The 20,848-nt window shown below is 40.6% G+C and overlaps 2 protein-coding genes across 2 annotated transcripts; both read left to right on the top strand.

The window, feature by feature from the left end:
- The first annotated feature begins 6,803 nt into the window (after window positions 1–6,803).
- LOC105924968 (neoverrucotoxin subunit alpha) lies at window positions 6,804–13,600 on the top strand. The gene is made up of 4 exons (XM_036136681.1): window positions 6,804–6,887; window positions 9,915–10,014; window positions 12,030–13,490; window positions 13,572–13,600. The coding sequence occupies exons 2-4, from the start codon at window positions 9,924–9,926 to the stop codon at window positions 13,598–13,600; spliced, it is 1,581 nt and encodes a 526-aa protein (XP_035992574.1). The 5' UTR covers window positions 6,804–6,887; window positions 9,915–9,923.
- Window positions 13,601–15,237: 1,637 nt separating this feature from the next.
- On the top strand, window positions 15,238–16,001 carry LOC110368309 (stonustoxin subunit alpha; the record flags this gene model as incomplete). Its single annotated transcript, XM_021315419.2, has 1 exon — window positions 15,238–16,001. A coding segment is annotated over one exon (573 nt), but the record flags the coding sequence as incomplete, so codon positions are not given.
- Window positions 16,002–20,848: the final 4,847 nt, after the last annotated feature.

The raw sequence follows: 20,848 nt of genomic DNA, 5'->3' as shown, positions 1-20,848 counted from the left end.
TTGAGGAGTTTCAGTCAGGCTTCAGAGCTCATCATAGCACTGAAACAGCTCTGGTGAAGGTCACTAATGATATTCTCATGGCCTCAGATAATGGACTTGTGTCTATACTTGTCCTGTTAGATCTCAGTGCTGCATTTGATACAGTTGATCACAATAATCTCCTACAATGACTTGAACATACTGTAGGGATTAAGGGGAAAGCATTAGGCTGGTTTAAATCTTATCTATCGGACAGATTCCAGTTTGTTCATGTTAATAATAAATCTTCCTCAAACTCTAGGGTCACTTGTGGAGTACCACAGGGTTCAGTCCTTGGACCAATTCTCTTTACTATATATATGCTTCCGATAGGCAAAATTATCAGACAGCATGGGATTAATTTCCACTGTTATGCTGATGATACTCAGCTATATTTATCCATAAATCCTGATGAATCCAATCAATTACTTCGACTGCAATCATGTCTTGATGACATCAAAAGCTGGATGACTTTAAATTTCCTGCATTTAAATTCTGGCAAGACCGAAGTTGTAATCTTTGGGCCAGAGTCTTCAAAAAATAAAGTTCTTAATCAATCACTTAATCTGGGTGGCATTAACCTGGCCTCTGGCAATAAAGTAAAAAATCTTGGTGTTATTTTTGACCAAGACATGTCATTTAAATCCCATATTAAACAGGTTTCCAGAGTTTCCTTTTTTCACCTCCGGAATATCGCCAAAATTAGAAACATTCTGTCCAGGAGTGATGCTGAAAAACTGGTCCATGCATTTGTTACTTCAAGGCTGGACTATTGTAATTCTTTACTATCAGGAAGTCCACAAAATGCAGTTCAAAGTCTTCAGCTGATCCAAAATGCTGCAGCAAGAGTTCTGATGAAAATCAACAAGAGGGATCATATTTCTCCAATTTTAGCTTCCCTTCATTGGCTTCCTGTTAAATCAAGAATAGAATTTAAAATTCTTCTTCTAACGTATAAAGCCCTTAATAATCAAACTCCATCATATATCAGAGCTCTGATTACCCCGTATGTTCCTAACAGAGCACTTCGCTCTCAGACTGCAGGTCTGCTGGTGGTTCCTAGAGTCTCTAAAAGTAGAATGGGAGGCAGATCCTTTAGCTATCAGGCTCCTCTCCTGTGGAGCCAACTCCCAGTTTTGGTCCGTGAGGCAGACACCCTGTCTACTTTTAAGACTAGGCTTAAAACTTTTCTTTTTGACAAAAATTATAACTAGTGGCTCATGTTACTCTCAGCTACCTTTATAGTTTTACTGCTATAGGCTTAGGTTACTGGAGTATATCAGGATCTAATTTTCTCACTATATTGAGTTCTACTGTTCTTCAATTATGCATTATGTGTTGTCATTTCTGCTTTAACTTTCTGTTCTCTCTCTTTTCTCTTCATAGTAGGTACACCTGGTCTGGCGTTCTGTTAACTGTGACATCATCCAGAGAAGACGGCTCACCCGCTACTACCATCTAATGTAGAACAGATTACTAGATCAATGTGTGCTTCTGTGCTTTTTTGTTTCTCTTGTTGTGTCTCTGTTCTGTCTTCTGTAACCCCAGTCGGTCGAGGCAGATGACCGTTCATACTGTGCCCGGTTCTGCCGGAGGTTTTTCCTTCCCGCTAATGGGTGGTTTTTCTTCCCACTGTCGCTTCATGCTTGCTCAGTATGAGGGATTGCAACAAAGCCATGTACAATGCAGATGACTCTTCCTGTGGCTCTACGGTTCCCCAGGAGTGAATGCTGCTTGTCGGGACTTTGATGCAATCAACTGGTTTCCTTATATAGGACATTTTTGACCAATCTGTATAATCTGACCCAATCTGTATAATATGATTGAACTTGACTTTGTAAAGTGCCTTGAGATGACATGTTTCATGATTTGGCGCTATATAAATAAAATTGAATTGAATTGAAAAGAACTGTAATTATTAATTGGCCTGGCGCTAATTAATAAATCAGAATGGAAGATGGTTGCCACTAGGGGTGGGTATTGCCAATGAAGTCACGAGTCGATTCGAATCACGATTCACATGCCACGATGCATCGCGATACTTGAATTATTGCAATGCATTGCGATATTTTCACTGAACACTGAACAAAAACAGGAGCAGGTTTGCTCCTGTTTTTACTTCTACTGCCCATTCCGGTTCTAGCACCTGTTTTTGAACCACAGGTTCCACTGAACACGAAAAGTGGTTCAACTCAGGAACCACACAATAGCTGGTTCTTCTTCAGAACAATGACATCAGAACACAAATACAGTATGAACGACACATAAACACACAAACACCGTAAGAAAATTACTCAACTTATTTGTATTTTTGACCTGTATTGTATTGACCTGGTAAAAATAGTTATATATTCATGTAGAAACACAACAGGAAAATAGGCTGTTTATTAATTATAAAATATATTTTATAATTAATCTCTGTCAGACATTAGTTTTAATTGATACAGCATAATAAATATTTATACACAGATAATTTTAACAATTTCCTTCTCTGTAAGGTCCAAACTGCTGTCCTTTCTTTTTAGGAGACACCCTCCCACTACCCTTCAGCCTCCTGGAAGCAGCAGTCCTTCAATTTCTCCTGATATTTAACAGGGCCTATAATGTTAAAGTAATAAAAAAAAGTTACATATTTCTACAGATGTATAATGATGGTGTGCTTGGTGCCCAAACCGGGTGGAAACGGGTTTTGGCTCCCAACAAAGAACCAAAGTTCCAGGGTGCCCGAACTGAACTGGTTCAAGAACAAGAGTTCTGGCGATGGAAAAGGTGAGATGTTAATGTCCCCTCCCTACCATGGTCCTTCTAAGAACTAGCTGCTGTGGAGGTCTGGTGCCTGCGTAGCATGTTGAAGATCTAACCGTCTTGGACGTGGACAATGTGGCGATTAAACATAATTAAAACACTGTGAGCCTTTTACAGGCTCACAGTGTTTTTAAACTTTTCTTTATCATGTGATGATTTCATTATTAGAAGAAAGGATTGTTGTTGAATTTTTTTTTTGACGTACGTAACTCTGATCATATCTTGTCCAGATGCACCTGCATAACTTTCCCTTGTGAAAGAAGCTCTCATGCTTACAGATTTATTGTTGTTTTCTTTAACCAAGGACTTAGAGAGGAATTGTGTTAGATAAGAACTGGATCTTACCTGTGGTGCACTCCTCTGAAGGGTACTCCCACTTTCTATGTTTTTAACAGAAACATGGCTGCATGAATTTAGTGAAGCAGCTATACTGATGGAGTCGACTCCTCCAAACTACAATTTCCTTTGTGAGAGCAGACAGCAAAGGAAAGGTGGAGGAGTAGCAACATTGTTTAATGATTCACTAAAGTGTAAAAAGGTGTTTTTAGGAAAATTTGACTCTTTTGAACATTTGGCTCTCCAGGTAAAGAGCCCGGTACGAACTATGTTTCTGAATGTTTACAGGCCTCCTAAGTCCACATCAAACTTTTTTAATGATTTTAGTGACCTGCTGTCTGTGATATGTGTTGATTATGACTGTTTAATTATTGTTGGAGACTTCAACTTTCACGTTGACAACCCTGAAGACAGAAGTGCAAAAGAACTGTGTGACACACTTAGAAACTTTGGTTTAACTCAGAATATTAAACAGCCAACACACAAGCAGGGGCATATTTTAGACTTAATCATCACTGAAGGTCTAAACATTTCACAGGTCAATGTAACTGATGTTGCTCTATCTGATCACTTCTCTGTTACCTTTGAATGTATCATTTCCAGTGACTCATTTAGCCAAAGGGACATCGTAAGAAAACGCACCTTTAAGGACAATGCCGCGGAAACTTTTATTCAAGCTTACTCTGCTACTTCAACCTTGGGCTGCAACTCAGTAGATGAGCTAGTAGATAACTTTCAGTCTAAAGTCTCAGACATCATAGACTGCATCGCTCCAGTCAAAGTGAAGTTTTTTCCCGGGAAGAAAAAATCTCCTTGGAGAAATGCTCCATCAGTTAGAAGTGAAAAAAGGGAATGTCGAAAAGCTGAACGCAGGTGGAGAAAGAATAGACTCCTGGTTCACTATGACATCTATAAAGAGAGACTTTGCATTGTCCCTGTACTGAATTGTGCTATATAAATAAATTTGCCTTGCCTTGCCTTGCCTTTACAGATATAACTTACAACTGAAAAATGCAAGAGAATCTTTCTTCTCTGAGATCATTAAGAAAAACATTAATAATGCTCGTGTCTTATTTTCCACAGTCGACAGGTTAACAAATCCTCCTGTGTCCGTGGCTTCTGAACTCCACTCCACCAGAGCCTGCAATGAATTTGCAAACTTCTTTACTGAAAAAATCCTAAAAATTAGAGGATCACTTTGTACTACCATATCAACACCAGAACCAATGCTTTATTCAGCTGGAACTATTTCTGACAAAATGTCCCATTTCAGCGAAATAAACCACAAAAGCTTAGAGCAGATCATTCAGCAGCTAAGTTCCTCCTCCTGCTGCCTTGATGTTCTACCCACAGTTTTCCTTAAGAAAGTTCTGCCTGTCATAGCGTCTGAGTTGACTCAGATAATAAACACGTCCCTTCTGTCAGGTGTTTTCCCCCAGTCCCTAAAAACAGCAATTATCAAACCACTGCTGAAAAAGAACAATTTAGACAAACTTCTACTCCAGAACTACAGGCCCATCTCAAACCTCCCCTTTATCAGTAAGATCATTGAAAAAGTTGTATTTCAACAATTAAACACCTTCTTAACAACGACCAGCCGCTTTGACGTTTTCCAGTCAGGTTTCCGTGCTCACCACAGTACAGAGACCGCCCTGATCAAGGTGTTTGATGACATCCATATAAATACAGACTGTGGAAGAACCACCGTGCTGGTTCTATTGGACCTCAGTGCAGCATTTGATACTGTGGATCACTCCATTCTGTTAGAACGCCTGGAGAACTGGGTCGGCCTTTCTGGTACAGCTCTCCACTGGTTTAAATCCTACTTAAAGGACAGGGACTTTTTTGTATCAGTAGGTAACTTTACATCAGAGATGACAAAAATCACATGTGGGGTTCCCCAAGGGTCCATCCTGGGTCCCCTCCTTTTCAATATCTACATGCTCCCTCTAGCTCAGATAATAAAAGACAACAACATCAGCTACCATAACTATGCAGACGACACACAGCTCTACATCACCATGTCACCAGGTGACTATAAACCAGTTCAAGCACTGAGTAAATGCCTAGAAGAAATCAATGCATGGATGTGTCAAAATTTTCTTCAGTTGAACAAAAACAAAACTGAAGTAATAATATTTGGACCAATAGAGGAGAGATCAAAAGTTAGCACACAGCTTCAGTCGCTTCAGCTAAAAACCACTGATCAGGCCCGAAATCTGGGAGTAGTGATGGACTCAGACCTGAACCTTCAAAAGCATCTAAAGACAATTACAAGGTCGGCTTTCTATCACCTGAAGAACATTTCCAGGATTAAAGGACTGATGTCTCAGCAGGATCTGGAAAAACTAATCCATGCGTTTATATTTAGTAGCATTGATTACTGTAACAGTGTTTTCACATGTCTGCCTAAAAAGTGGATCAGAACGCTGCAGCTGATCCAGAACCTGATGCCCGCGTCCTCACTAAGACTAAGAAAGTAGAGAACATCACACCAGTTCTAAAGTCCTTACACTGGCTCCCTGTATCTCAGAGAATAGACTTTAAAATACTTCTGTTAGTCTATAAATCCCTGAATGGCTTAGCACCTAAATCCATCACAGACTTGTTATCAGGGCATCAACCCTCCAGACCACTCAGGTCTTCTGGCTCCAGCCTGCTCTGCATACCTAGAACCAGAACCAGACATGGAGAAGCAGCATTTAGTTCCTATGCTCCTCTTATCTGGAACAAACTTCCAGAAAACTGTAAAAGTGCAGAAAGCCTGAGTTCCTTTAAATCAAGATTAAAAACACATTTGTTTAGAATTGCCTTTGAATGTTCAAGTTAAAATGTTTTACTGTTTTCAAATGTTCTTTTTTGTTTCTACACTATCCCTGCTTGCTTTTATTCTGTTTTATTTTCCTATATTTTAATCATGTAAAGCACTTTGCATTGTCTCTGTACTGAATTGTGCTATATAAATAAATTTGCCTTGCCTTGCCTTGCCTTGCCTTGCCTATGTTAACCCAGAATGTTTAGGGACAGGTGCTAGGGACACACTAAAGATTTAGTGTGTACCTTTCCTTTCACTCTGTTTCCTGACTGCGTTGGGGGACAGAGACATTCAAACGCTCATGCCTTTGAATTAAATTTGAGAAGAAAAATATGCATCTTTCTCTTGATTGATTGAATGAGTAGTGTGCTTGCGTATTTTATAACTATTAATATCCACCACAGAACTCAACTGGAATTTCAAACTTTTGAAATGAAGTTTTGTTTTGACATGTTTTCAGTTTCCTTGGTAAATAAACAATGTTTAGCATTTTTAGTTTGAAGAGGCTTTTGTTCTCCATGAATCTTGGAGATAATATCTCCTCCCATAGAATGCAGTCTGTCAAAGAGAGGAATTTGCCTTGCTCTGATCCCTATCATAGGGCAAGAAGACAAAAAACTTAATAGTTTGGAGCTTTTAGTTTGTGTATGTTGGCGAGTTTCTACGTTGAGTCCGGTCACGCACAACAAAAATGTTCCTTCATGGTTGCAGGACTCGCCTGTCGGGTTCCATTTCCTGATGTACCTGGGTGAACAGGCTGTGCTTTGGTGACCTGGTGCAGGTCCGGGGGTGGGATGGGGGATTGCGTTCAGGTGTGTCGGTGGAAGGAGCTTCCTGGAGACTAGGACTGCTATAGAGCCTAAAACTTGCAGAAGCCAAGAAGAAGCTCATCTGATCTATTCATCTTCATCAGGTAATGAAATAAACACTGATAGAAAACCTTTTACCAACCAGCATAATTTACTACACAGCCCTGTAAAATCTCCAAAATCTAATTGTAATTGACTCCAGATAGGGACTGAAACTGAATTGATATATTTCTGTATATAAATCGGGTCTGTTTGTGTTGCACCGTTTTTAGGAATCTGCTCTATAAAAATAAACTGAAATTAACTAAATAGAGGCCGTTATGTTGGAGTATATGTTTTTAATCCTTCCTGTGTTTAAATTTCAGAGATGAACCGGTAACACATAGATCTAAATAATGTTATTAAGGTGTTGATGAAAACTAGCAGGTAAAATAATATTTGGGATTTATGGGCAAATTGCAGAAAACATTAATGTTTTCAGTCCTGATTTATTGAGTCCAATAGTTTCTGTAACATCTCAGGTTTTCACGGAATTAATTCTAAACGTAAACAGGGAATTTGTTCCAGAGATGATGAGCATAGAAACTAAATTCTTCCTCCCCTGGTTTGATCCTGGTTACGCTGAGTGAAGAGGACTCTGATGACCTGAGAGCTCTGCATGGTCCAGATCTGATGAGAAACTGTCTCCCTTCAGTTGGAGACCAACAACATCCACTCCTAGAACCAATGCTTCACAGCCATCTGAGCATTAAAACATGGGTTGGATTGTTCTGAGGGATCCTTCAGACCACAACTGGCCCTAAAAGCCTTTTATGAGACTGTGGTTAAAACTGAGCAGCAGACCCACGATCAGATTGATGAGAGAAGGATGCAGCCACCCCACCCACCGGCTCTGCTCCCAAACATCCTGGTGTTTGTAAATGTACATGAAGTAGGAAGCTACCCTGTTGGAGCCGATTTATGATAAAAGGGATTGCGATGAATAGTCTATGAAAATATATATTTATCATATATTTATAATATATATTTATATATTTATCATATATATATAGATATATATATATATCTATATATATATATATATATATATATATATATATATATATATATATAGAGAGAGAGAGAGAGAGAGAGAGAGAGAGAGAGAGAGAGAGAGAGACAGATGTGTATAATTTGTGTGTTTATTATATTAAAGGAGAAGGCCGGTCAAAATCAGAATTCAAACTGCTGAAAGTACTTTAAATATAAAACTACTACATACTGTGCAAAAAATTATACGTTTTTTTAATTATGAATAATTTTTATTTAATCATGTTTATGTGGAGGAATCCATCTTGGTCAAGAATAGTACTGTCACCTCCCATTTTTTGACGTCACTCGGCGGAGCCGCAGTTGAGCAAGTTTCAACGCTCTGTTTGTCACGGCGCACTATTTTCCAACATGGCGACGACTGGTGCTCTGTACGAAGCAGAGAGTGATAAAGTACTAAGTGACAGTGATGAGAGTTCTGTGGAGCTATCATCATCTGATAGCAATATGGATTTTTTTAGAAGAGTTTCTTGACAGAAACCGGACTTTTGACGGAATCCAGCGTACTTATTTCCAGTGCAAACTCAGTCGGGTCCTACAGTATATATGTATACACGCGTGTGTGTGTGTGTGTGTGTGTGTGTGTGTGTGTGTGTGTGTGTGTGTGTGTGTGTGTGTGTGTGTGTGTGTGTGTGTGTGTGTGTGTGTGTGTGCGCTCCGCTGCAGCACGGCTTTGCCGGCGCTGCAGCGGAGCGCACACACAACCACACACACACAGCGGAGGAGAGATTGCTGAAGTGACTTAAGTTATACATTTGCCCTCTAGTAAATAGGGCAGGTGGTCATTATTGTATAAATATTAAAATATAAGAGCGTTCCAGCACATGCTGGGGCGGAGGGATACCACATAACATGTGGTATCCCTCCGCCCCTCTGCTCGGTGACCATCCCCGCAAATTCTAAATAAAAAATTCTAAAATAAAAAATAACTTACCGAAAATCCTCGCTCTCATGTCATGTTCAAAACATTCTTCTTCAAAATGGACGCTGCATATGACGTGTTTTCTCTCTGGCCAGAAGTTAGATGGCAAATCCGCTCTGTTCAAGTTGGCATTCCAGCTATGAGCCCGGTGGCTCATGAATCGGGAAGTTGAAATAAGCAATGTTTTTTCCACTTTTACCAGTAGTGTTGGAACATCCGATGGCCATGCACGTGGGCATTGTTGCTGTAACAATAGCTCTTGGGAATGTCAGTGGTGAAGTCTTCTGGAAATCCGAAAAAATTATTGATGATCGCAGCTATGTAGAACGGCTCCTATTGACTTTGCATGGAAAGCGGAGAGAAATGCTGTCGCCGCTTCCGCTTTTCCACGCCCCAGGATGTGATGTCAAACGCCCCTTACTGCCCAAATATGGGCAGTAATGTCAGCCCCCATACACAGTGATTCAGACGACAATTTATGTTTTTATTTTCTTATTGATTAAAGATAAGTTCATTAAATAACCACAAACGTATTAGTTTTAGTTATAGCTAATGATACCCTGATTTTCCCTTGTTGACCGGACTTCCCCTTTAATATATAACTGCAAAATACATAACTGTGTGTATATATATCATCCAGTTTGACTTCAGTTTGAATTGTTTTGGTTCTGAATAAATATGAGTAATCTAACTGAAAGGTCACGATGAACATATGATCAAAATGAGATCTGAGCTGCCTCCTATTCATTCTAACAGCAGCTGTCTGATCTGTGGTCTGACCCAAGAATGGCCGCCCTGTAGGCACGTCGGCCTAGCGGCCGGCAGCGTCCAACGGGGCGTCTACGTATATAATGTCTATGCCACAGCCAGCCAGATTCGTGTTTTGAGATGTGCTTTGCAGAGTAGAGGAAATATTCCAGGTATTCTGGTGCTTAAACAACAGCGCCCCCTAATGGATGATGCTGGAATAGTCTGGAAAGCCCCCGTTGAAAAACAACATTACCATAGATAGGACCAAGAAGGTGTGAGCCAGAAGAACCATTTAAAAACATTGATGTTTACTTCTGTTAAGAAGCTTTAAAAGCATCTTGATGTTTAACTCATTGATGTGTCCCTTCAGGTTGAAGACATGGCCTCAGATCAGATGCTTGTGGCTGCCCTGGGTCGGCCATTTGCTTTAGGGATGCTGTACGACGCTCGCCAGGATCAACTGATCACAGGTGGGATAAGAAGATACCTGCCAATGTATTCATTACTCACACCTTAAATGTGAGGAGCAACTTTGAACCGGTACTTGCATCCTTCTCTGAGTGCAAGCGTGCTGCTCTAACCAGTAGATCAGGGGTCAGCAACCTTTACCACTGAAAGAGCCATTTGGACCCATTTCAGACAGTAAAGAAAACACTGGGAGCCACAAAATCCTTTTGAAATATTAAATGAAATAACGCTGCACATAAGGGCTTTTTTGCAACAAAATGGACCCGCACAAGAACCAATGCACCTCTGCGCTTGTACTTCTACTGTTGTTTTATGGAAATCATCAACTCTGCTAATGTCAGAGTTTTTATTTTGAATAAAGCTTGGTGCGAGTAAACGCACATCATGGTCGGATTATTTTATTTTCAGCCCATATAAATGGTTCATCCGGAATACTTTCTTTCCTTTTAATCCGGACACATTTTAATCACATCTGTGAAAGTAAACGAGCTCCTGTCATTAACAAGCTAACAGCTTCATTAGACGAGCTATCAGGTGGCACCTGAGACTCGACTTCAGCCTCCTGGTTGGATCCAGGAGGGTCTAGGCAACCGTGTTACTTGTCGGGGCAGAAGAGGAAGCAGAAGTCTTCGGTTTCCCCGCCGGATTGGTCAGCCCCTAGGGCCTAGTAGCCAGCTCTCAGAGTGCCTTTTTCTGGTTATCATTTCCAGAGACTCTCTAGAGACTGGTGTTGAGGCTTCTTGTCTCCAAGGGTCTGGCTTCCTCGGCAGCCTGTAGCCCGGGGCCTCCTGAAGCCTGTAGCCAGATGTCTTTAGCAGCTTGTAGCCAGGCGCCGCCCGTAACCTGTAGCCAGGCCTCATCCACAACCTGTAGTCCGGCGCCGTCCCTAGTCCTTAGCCCACCGCTGTCTCTTGATCTTAGCCCGGCGCTGTCCACAGCCTTCAGCTCAGGGTAACATGAGCCACTCTGACTTGAAGCTTTGTCAGAAAGAAAACTTTTAAGATTAGTCTTAAAAGTAGACGGGGTGTCTGCCTCACGGACCAAAACTGGGAGTTGGTTCCACAGGAGAGGAGCCTGATAGCTAAAGGATCTGCCTCCCATTCTACTTTTAGAGACTCTAGGAACCACCAGCAGACCTGCAGTCTGAGAGCGAAGTGCTCTGTTAGGAACATACGGGGTAATCAGAGCTCTGATATATGATGGAGCTTGATTATTAAGGGCTTTATACGTTAGAAGGAGAATTTTAAATTCCATTCTTGATTTAACAGGAAGCCAATGAAGGGAAGCTAAAATTGGAGAAATATGATCCCTCTGGTTGATTTTCATCAGAACTCTTGCTGCAGCATTTTGAATCAGCTGAAGGCTTTGAACTGCATTTTGTGGACTTCCTGATAGTAAAGAATTACAATAGTCCAGCCTTGAAGTAACAAATGCATGGACTAGTTTTTCAGCATCACTCCTGGACAGAATGTTTCTAATTTTGGCGATATTCCGGAGGTGAAAAAAGGAAACTCTGGAAACCTGTTTAATATGGGATTTAAATGACATGTCTTGGTCAAAAATAACACCAAGATTTTTAACTTTATTACCAGAGGCTAAGTTAATGCCATCCAGATTAAGTGATTGATTAAGAAGTTTATTTTTTGAAGACTCTGGTCCAAAGATTACAACTTCGGTCTTGTCAGAATTTAAGTGCATGAAATTTAAAGTCATCCAGCTTTTGATGTCATCAATGTGGCTATCTATCCACAGAGTTAAAGGCAGCGCCCTATGGAAACTGCGTCAGTCCATGGGGTCCTCAGCAGCAAGGCCTCAGTCAATCGTTACACCCAAAATGTTTGTGATGTATGGTTGTACTGGAACTGGAATTTCCCTCTGGGATTATTAAAGTATTTCTGATTCTGATTCTGAAATAGCCTTGAAATGACATAAGTTGTGGATTGATGCTGTGTAAAACATTGAATTGAATCAAACGTGTGATAAAAATGAACAGCAAGTTATTCTTTTTATTTTACAGATTTCACCTTGTGGGACAGAGACACTATTCAGAAATTGACCATAAGAACAACCCAGAAAAGCAGTGTTTATGAAACTACAACTTCAGAATCCATTGAAACCAAGGCTTCTCTGCTGAAAGCAAATCCGTCTCTCATAGCCGGTGTTCTGAGTGGTCTGGTTGAAGTTGGAGGTTCTGCCAACTATCTGAATGACAAGAAGGAGTTCAAGAACCAGAGCAGAGTCATTCTTCAGTACAAAGCAACAAGTGCATTCCAACGACTGGACATGACTCATCAAGATGCCAAGAAACTGCAAACTAAAGATGTTTTTAAGAATAGCCTCGCAACACATGTAGTCACAGGCATCCTTTATGGGACGAACGCCTTCTTTGTGTTTGACAGTGAGAGGTTAGAGAATCATAGTCTGCGCAGCATGGAGGCAAGCATGCAAAGTTTAATAAAGAAGATCCCAAAACTGAATCCTGATGGAAACATGGTCAAAAAACTGACAGAAGAAAAAAATGTCATGGAAAAGGTATCTTGTAAATTCTATGGAGATTTTATCCTAGATAAGAACCCTACAACATTTGAAGAAGCAGTAGATGCCTACAGGAGGCTCCCAGGGCTTCTTGGAACAAATGGAGAGAAATCAGTTCCTGTTAGAGTCTGGCTGACCCCTCTGAAGAACCTGGATCCAGCTGCAGCTGAGCTTAAGGCAGACCTTTCCGATGGCTTACTCAGAAAAATTGAAAATGTTATGGAAGCTCTCAGAGAAACAGAAATGAGATGCAATGACATCATGGAAAAGGAAGTGGTGAAGACTCTGCCACACATTTACAAAAAGCTGAAAGGTTTCCAACATATCTGTGAAAAGTACAGGAAAACAGTTCAACAGACCCTACAGGAGAAAATCCCCCTCATTCGTGAAGGTGAAGAAGAAGAAGATTCATTGGAAAAGTTCCTTGATGCGCAGGAAAACTCCCCATTCAGCCAGAATAACTTAAATACATGGCTTGATAATTTAGACAGAGAAATCAATGTCATCGCTTCCTGTTTAGACATTATGAAGGGAATCAAGATAATCCCAGAGGAGTCAGACTTGGACAGACAAGTTCTTGGCATGGAAGAGGCCCTCTGCTTTGTTTTTACCTCCACTGAAACTAATGACCCCTTCATGGACCAAATGGTCGATTATTTCAAAGAAACTCCAACCCGTGTGACTCCACCCACTAAAGACCAGTGGTTCTACTCAGATGAGGTCTTAGAAAACATCAAGCAGAAAGCGAACATGATGTCAGAAACTGCTAAAAGCCTTGGAACCAGCAACAGATTTAGTTTCCTTGTAGCAGCTCTGCCAAACAAAGAGTTCAGAGGAGCCACGATCTACCACTACAGGAGCGGTGTCCTGAAAACCAGAGATTTTTCAAAACCTGCCATTCATCGAGAGAAAAACATAACGGATAAACAAGATTTGATGTGGTGTAAGTCAAACCAACAGCTAAGTTTAATAAATCATTGCCCAAAAATATTTGACCATGTTTTAGTTAACTTAGCCTCCTCAGCAACCATCAAGAAGCTGCTGAGGAGGTAAACTTTTTGTTCTGTCTGGTTTCTCTTCATAGAAGGTACACCTGGTCTGGCGTTCTGTTAGCTGTGACATCATCAGGGGAGGCAGATCATCCTCTATCACCATCTACCATAGAAAGTACTCCTGGGTCAATGTGAGCTTCTGTGCTTTCTGTGTCTCTGCTCTGTCTTCTCTAACATAGAAAGTACTCCTGGGTCAATGTGAGCTTCTGTGCTTTCTGTGTCTCTGCTCTGTCTTCTCTAAGCCCCAGTGGGTGGAGGCAGATGAGCGTTCACACTGAGCCTGGTTCTGGTTCTGCTGGAGGTTCTCCTCCCTGTTCAAGGGGAGTTTTCCTCTCCACTGTCGCTTCATGCATGCTCAGTATGAGGGATTGCTGCAAAGCCATCAACAATGCAGACGACTGTCCACTGTGGCTCTACGCTCTTTCAGGAGGAGTGAATGCTGCTTGGAGAGACTTGATGCAACCTGCTGGGTTTCTGGATCGTCAGGGCTGAATGTCACTCCATCCAGGACCTGTTGGGTTCTGGGGTCAGAAAAAGGCAGCTAACATCTCTGCAGACCCCACACATCCTGGACTCAAACTTTTTAGACCGTAATCTCCAGGTGTGCTACACAGCACTATCTGCTAAAACCAGCCACCAGAGAGGCAGTTCAATGGAGCTCTATGTTCTCGATATTCAATTGAACAGGATTGTTCTTTATAGAGTAATATTGTAAAAAGGACAGATTTCCATACCAGTAAAATTCTGCTAGGAACATTTGTGTCTATATATGTAAGTCTGCCAGAAAACTAACAAACTCAGAGGCTTAATCCTCCTGAGGCTTGTTGATATTGGGGCCGACCCACCAACGTTTGTTTAAATAATGAACATCTGAAATTGCAGTGAGCATGCTCAGTACGCTCTCAGTAGACAGCCGTGGGGCACAAATCCAACGGCCCCAAAGTCAGATTGTCCATTCAGAACACTGGAAATGTTACATTATGTTTAAGATCTGCTGGATAGTGTGAGAGCATCTAGGCAAGGCAGATTTATTTCTATACCACATTTCAGTACAAGTCAATGCAAAGTGCTTTACATGATTAAAACACTGAAAAAATAAAAACTGAATAAAAGCAAGTAAAAGAACAATTGGAATAAAATTTAAACAAAATAAAACACAGAAAATTTAAACTAAAAGGAAATATTAACAAAGCATTGGTTGACCTTGCTAGTATATTAAAGGATTGATGTGAATATTTTCTGTTCAATAAATAAATATTTTTGGGGAGCCTTTATTTGTAATTTTATGTATACAAATTCAATTACATTTAGCTTATAAAAAATTATTTGTGTGTTAGTTTATGCTAATTTATCTGTTTAATTTAAAATTGATCAAAGTCAGGTTGTATGCATCACAGAAAATCAGTTGGTGCCAATAGGTGTTGAGTTTTTGTGCCCCACTTGACCAGACACACCACTGCTTGCTTGCAGTATAGTCCTTACTGAGAGAAAAGTGAAACCAAAGACTAATTAATTTTTCTTTTTTCTTTTTTGGTGCACAAACTGGGCAAATTAAATGGATTCTGATCTGAGCAAACTAACACATTTTTAGCCAATGTGAGGGTGTTAAGTAAGCTAGATGTATGTGATAAAGAATGACAGGCTGTTTGTTTTTATCCAACAGACTCCTGTGATCTCACCTTGGATCCAGAAACAGTGAATGGGTTCCTCATTCTGTCTGATGGAGACAAGAAGGCAACATGTGGAACAAAGCAGAAATATCCTGTAAACGAGAAGAGGTTTGATTCGTATCCCCAGGTTCTGTGCAGGGAAGGTCTGACAGAATGTCATTACTTTGAGGTTGTGTGGAGCAGCGAAAATACCAAAGAGCTTGGTGTAGGTCTTGCATATGATTGCATTCCAAGAAAAGGTAATAGAATACGGGGTAATGTGGGTTTTGGATATAATGATGTCTCCTGGTATTTTGGTGTTAACGACAGTAAACTCCGTGCATGGCACCATAACAGAAAGGTATGGCAAGCTCCTCTCCCTACCGGATGCAACAAAATTGGGGTGTATCTAGATTGGCCTGCTGGCACGCTGTCCTTCTACCAGGTGTCCTCTGACACGTTGACCCACCTGTACACCTTTGAGAATAAATTCACTGCACCACTTTTCCCAGGTCTCTACATCTGGGAAAAATACAACTTTGCTTTTTTCTGCCCAGTTTAGGATTCTAGAGTCAGCTACAGAGGATTTATATGAACATGATGCATTTACACATAACAAAATAACAAGGTCATAACTCGTTGATGACTAGAAAGCTAAAGGTCTTTGAACTTTCTCAGACCAACTAAATTAAGTTTTGTAGCCTAGCAACTTAGGCTACATTGACACTGCAGGTCTTGATGCTCAATTCTGATTTTTTTTCTGAAATCTGATTTTCTTGAGGTGGCCGTTCATACTACTATTAAATGCAACCAGCATCATACTTCTGTCTGAACTGTTCAAGACCGCAAAGCGACCCGCATGCACAGATAACAGAAGGAGACGTTACACAGCAGCGTACTGTTTACTTGTAATGGTCAATTTAAGTCTTTAAAAAGTTTTGTTTTAAAAGAAACTGTGGATACTGGCCGGTGTATCTTCTTGTTATCATTAGAAAGCTGTTGAGTGCCCTCTTCAGGTTTACGAATGTCTTGCATTGACTTTAGGGTATTTCTATACAAAAGCTAGACAAACGTTTTATGAATGTTACCCAGAATAACTGAGGTGAGCAGCTCTGCCGTTGTGGGTTATTATTGCGGCTCCATCTTGTTCACATCTGTAGCGAGAAGAAGTTTGAAGAATGGGTTTTGCAGTCCTATCAATTTCCTGGTTAGCAGTTTACTGAGGGATTGCTGCAAAGCCATCAACAATGCAGACGACTGTCCACTGTGGCTCTACGCTCTTTCAGGAGGAGTGAATGCTGCTTGGAGAGACTTGATGCAACCTGCTGGGTTTCCTTAGAGAGGAAACTTTCTCACCAACCTGGAGGATCTGATGGAAGCTGACTTTGGAAAGAGCCTTAGATGATATGTTTCATGAATTGGCACTATATAAAATGTAATTAAATTAAGTTATCATTCAGTTTGCTGGTGAAGGTTCTCAGTCATCCAGGTCATGGTCATTCCAAAAAAAGTAAAAACAAAGCAACTGGACTTGTTTTCCGTAGTTGAAGACGTTTAGCTTCCTCTCCAGGAAGCTTTCTCAATTCAAAAAGTCTGGAGTAATGCGGAGTACCAAGCTTTATACTACTGCCTAACAAAGGCAGTAGTATATCTACCAGCTTTTTTGTAAGGTAATGGCTTAGATAACATGCAGATTGAACAGAAACAGGTCCACCCCTTAGTAATGGGCGGTCGTTAAAGCCATTAAGCCAGCCGATTGGACCGAAAGTGGTCCACTCCTCTGTAATGAGGAGTCATTAGGGTCGTTATTGGCTTGGTTTAAAGGAACGATGTTTGATCACCTGAATGAGGGTGAGAGTTAAGGTGATGGTAGGCTAATTTACTTCAGACTATAGCCCCATTTACACTACCCTTGTTAAACCGATCCAGGCCGAGCTTGGATCAGTTAACCAAGCCGAGTTTGGTTCTGACGACCGTTTACACATCACACTATCTCGGTTCCTTGGTTCCTCGCCTCCTAGTGACGATCTGTGGTCCTACTGCTATCTGGGATTAAAGGAGGGAATCAAGCAAATCAAAATGGCGGTGCCCGTAACATTCAGGAATTTATGTTTGGTTACATTTCGTTGTTTGCGGAGAGTCAGGCGAAGACGGCAACTTTTGGTGAATTTATTTGACAGAGTCGGCTTTTAGGAAATGGATCAGACAAATGAACGTCTAATAAGGATTTACAGACGCAGGAAACAACGACAGACGCTGAGGTTCATCACACTGTTAAGCAGAATCATCACTAGAAATCGTGTGTCACGGTAGGGAAGCTAATATTATTATGAATGTCTGAAAAGTCAGCTGGCTATGAGGAGATGACGCGGTCTGCTCATGTTCTCTTTGTTATCAGAGAACCGGGCCAGGGAAAAACCGAGTCGAGCCCACACATGGAACTGGTCTAGATTTAGCGCGGTCCGGTTGTGTCTAGCACAGTTCAGTTCAGTTTGCGTTCCATTCACACTCGATAGTTATCTCAGTTACTGAGGTCAGACTGGTCTCGGCACGGTTAAAAAGGGGCAGTGGAAACGGGGTAATAGAGTTTATTGGCCTGAATGGGAGGGCAACACCTTACAAGTTTCCAGACACAACTTCAGGGTTACCATACATCACAGTTACACAGAATAAACAACTCCCTAAGAGCTTTTATATCAATCTATACAGAATCTTCCACGTCAAACACCAACTTTGCATGTGTGTTGTGTATTAGCCTCTGTTTTGTGTTTGGAGTATTTTTTTGTTAGCAGCACATTTATGTACTTGCAGTGCGTTTGGACCCCTCGGCCACCGTAAGTTCAAATATAGACTTCTGAGAACTGAAAAAGTCTTAGACTTTGGCTGAGAACCACAGAGCTCCACACATCCATCTGGAATCGCTGCCATTGGGAGGGATTTCAATATCACATCAAATGGACGAGCCAATCAGGAGCGCCAGGCGGGTTTTAGTAGATGTGACGCGTCAGAGAAGTGACAACAATGCCGGCTCAAAGCTTACCTTATTTTTCGGACTATAAAGCGTACTTAAAATCCTTACATTCTATCAAAAATTGATGGTGCGCCTTGTATCTGATCACTGTTGGTTTTACTGACTGATTTTATGTGGTACAATGCGCTCAAAAATCTGTTAAAATGTGTAAGTACCACTTTGGTTAGCAAGGAAGCCGCTCCGCTCAATAGATATTCTGAGCATTACGGTACACTGTGTCACTACCTGATAGGACCCGTGAGATGTCTACAACACTGCCTGACTGTAATGTCTAAACTAGAAGATCATTTATGTCAGGCAGCCTGGAGTACGCGCTAGCAACAATAAACCTAGTAAGTTAATTCAATATAAAAGTTATGTTTACTTTGGCCTTATGTTAGAAACAGGGCAGTGTAGTCCAGCTACTGTGACCTTCTGACAGAGACGGATAGCTATCTCTATGGTAGCATGTGTATGAGTGAAGGGCGGAGTGATATGGGAATAATATTTAATGCACCTTACAATCCAGTGCACTTTATGGTAAGAAAAATACGGGAAATTCTTTAAAAGAACTCCGACATCGGTCATTTACCGACATCGTGCTATATCCAAGATGGCGGCTGTTCTGTTTTAGTTTTCCCTTCGTCGCTGTTGTCAGCGTCACAGGTTGGTTTTGATGTGAGAGGTTGAAGTAGCACATGAGTAAAGATGATGGACAAGTGGTTTATCCAATCATGAGCAAGGATTTTTAATAAGGCCCCTCCTACTGAAGTACATCTCCAATGAAATGATTCCAGATTGATGTGTGGAGCTCAATGAGAGTCAGGTGAGAGAACAGCTAAGAGAAGTTACAAAAACATTTGTTTCTTGCTCTTTGTTTTTTTTTTTTCATATTTATCCAGTCAATCTATATTTTTAATTATGTGTAATCATGAACTACTTTGGGAGAACAGCTGAGAAAAGTTACAAAAACATTTGTCTCTTGCTCTTTGTTTTTTTTTTTTTTTCATATTTATCCAGTCAATCTATATTTTTAATTATGTGTAATCATGAACTACTTTGGGAGGATGGTAATGGTTTTACTTTTAGTGCATGGTCTGGGTCTTTAATGTATTTAGTAAAGATAGCTTATTACCGTCCGAAGGAAAAAAAATAAAGTTATGATCTTCAACATTTTATCACTCATTGTAAAATTAATATAAATAATCAATACATTGTTTATCGGCAATATAACAATGTAAAATATGATTTTGTGTTTTATGTATTTGATTTTAAGTTGGGTTTGTGTTTAAAGAAATAATATAGCCAATAATGTTTGTCTTGGTGATATTTCCTCCATAAAGGAGGCAGCTGTTTCCTGCTAAGATGGGGTCCTCTGGTTTTTAAGGGAACACTGATGGGTTATAACTTGGTTGGTAGCCAAGGAGCTTTTTCTTTGGACTAACTCACAGTTTCAGGATGTACACAATGACCTGATGATGATTTATGTAAAATAATTTTTTTATGAAAGCTTTTTCTGAAAATGTAGAGGATGTCTTCCTCCTGAACCAAAACTCTAAGATGGTTGTACGACAAAAACTATTCTGTCAACATTCTCAATGAACTAAGTTTAAAAATAGAAACAGACATCCTGGAACACGTATGTTCCAAGTTATTCAGCTGGTTGTGGATGCAGCTGTGTAAATTAATAAATTGGCTCACCAGATTAAACGTCAGTTTTTGGTCTTGGATTGTGTGAAATAAATGTCTAAATAAATGCATATAGTACGGTGCGATTTATATACGTTTTTTTCCTCCTTATAACGCATTTGTTTGACTGATGCGACTTATCTACCGGAGGACTTATAGTTAGAAATATATGGTATATGTAGTTGTGTGTAAGAGGATTTGAATAGAGAAGGTATTTGTAGCAGCTGCAGGTTTTGCAAAAATGAATGGACCATATGATGGCGCAGATAGTCCGGTTACTCAGTGCAACAGAGTTCACAGTGACAATGTAAAGTGAATAGTTTTGTATATTGGGGGTAGGGGAGGATTATTGGTAGTTCGGCAGTTTTATGACATGTGGAATGAAGCTGTTGTTCTGCATTTGGAGCAGCTGAGCCTCCTGCCTCCAGGGGGCAACAGGGAGAACGGTCCATGTTGAAACAATATGTACATGTGTTCAGTCTTTGTTGTCTATAAGTTAATGTTTCAATTAATTGTTAAGTAGTACAGGAGCATATAGAAATTTGGCAGTGTGTCTGTCCAACCAGTCATACCATCCTGTTAACCACATTCTGAGTTTGTGTGATGACACAGAGGCAACACATCATCTGAAAAACATTCAGCTACCTCTGCACAGCCTGCAGCACGATTATCACCTATAGGAGCCCACTCTCTTTCCACTGGTGGAACATTTGTTAATTTGCTCACTATTTCAGTTTAAACCTGACTCTAAAGCTGTATGTGCAAAAAAAAAAACAAAAAAAAACACTTTGACTTCTGAGCTTTCTCGATGCTGGTGGTTTGTGGTTTGTGCAGATTGTCCTTGCGGCTATAGACACCAATGTTTACCCCTTGGGTCATGTTGGTAAGTGTGAATTACAAT

This window comes from Fundulus heteroclitus, chromosome 5, assembly GCF_011125445.2.
Source record: "Fundulus heteroclitus isolate FHET01 chromosome 5, MU-UCD_Fhet_4.1, whole genome shotgun sequence".
Lineage (NCBI taxonomy): Eukaryota > Metazoa > Chordata > Actinopteri > Cyprinodontiformes > Fundulidae > Fundulus > Fundulus heteroclitus.
Note: the sequence above shows the minus strand (reverse complement) of the source record. Positions and strands in the feature narration are given on the sequence as shown.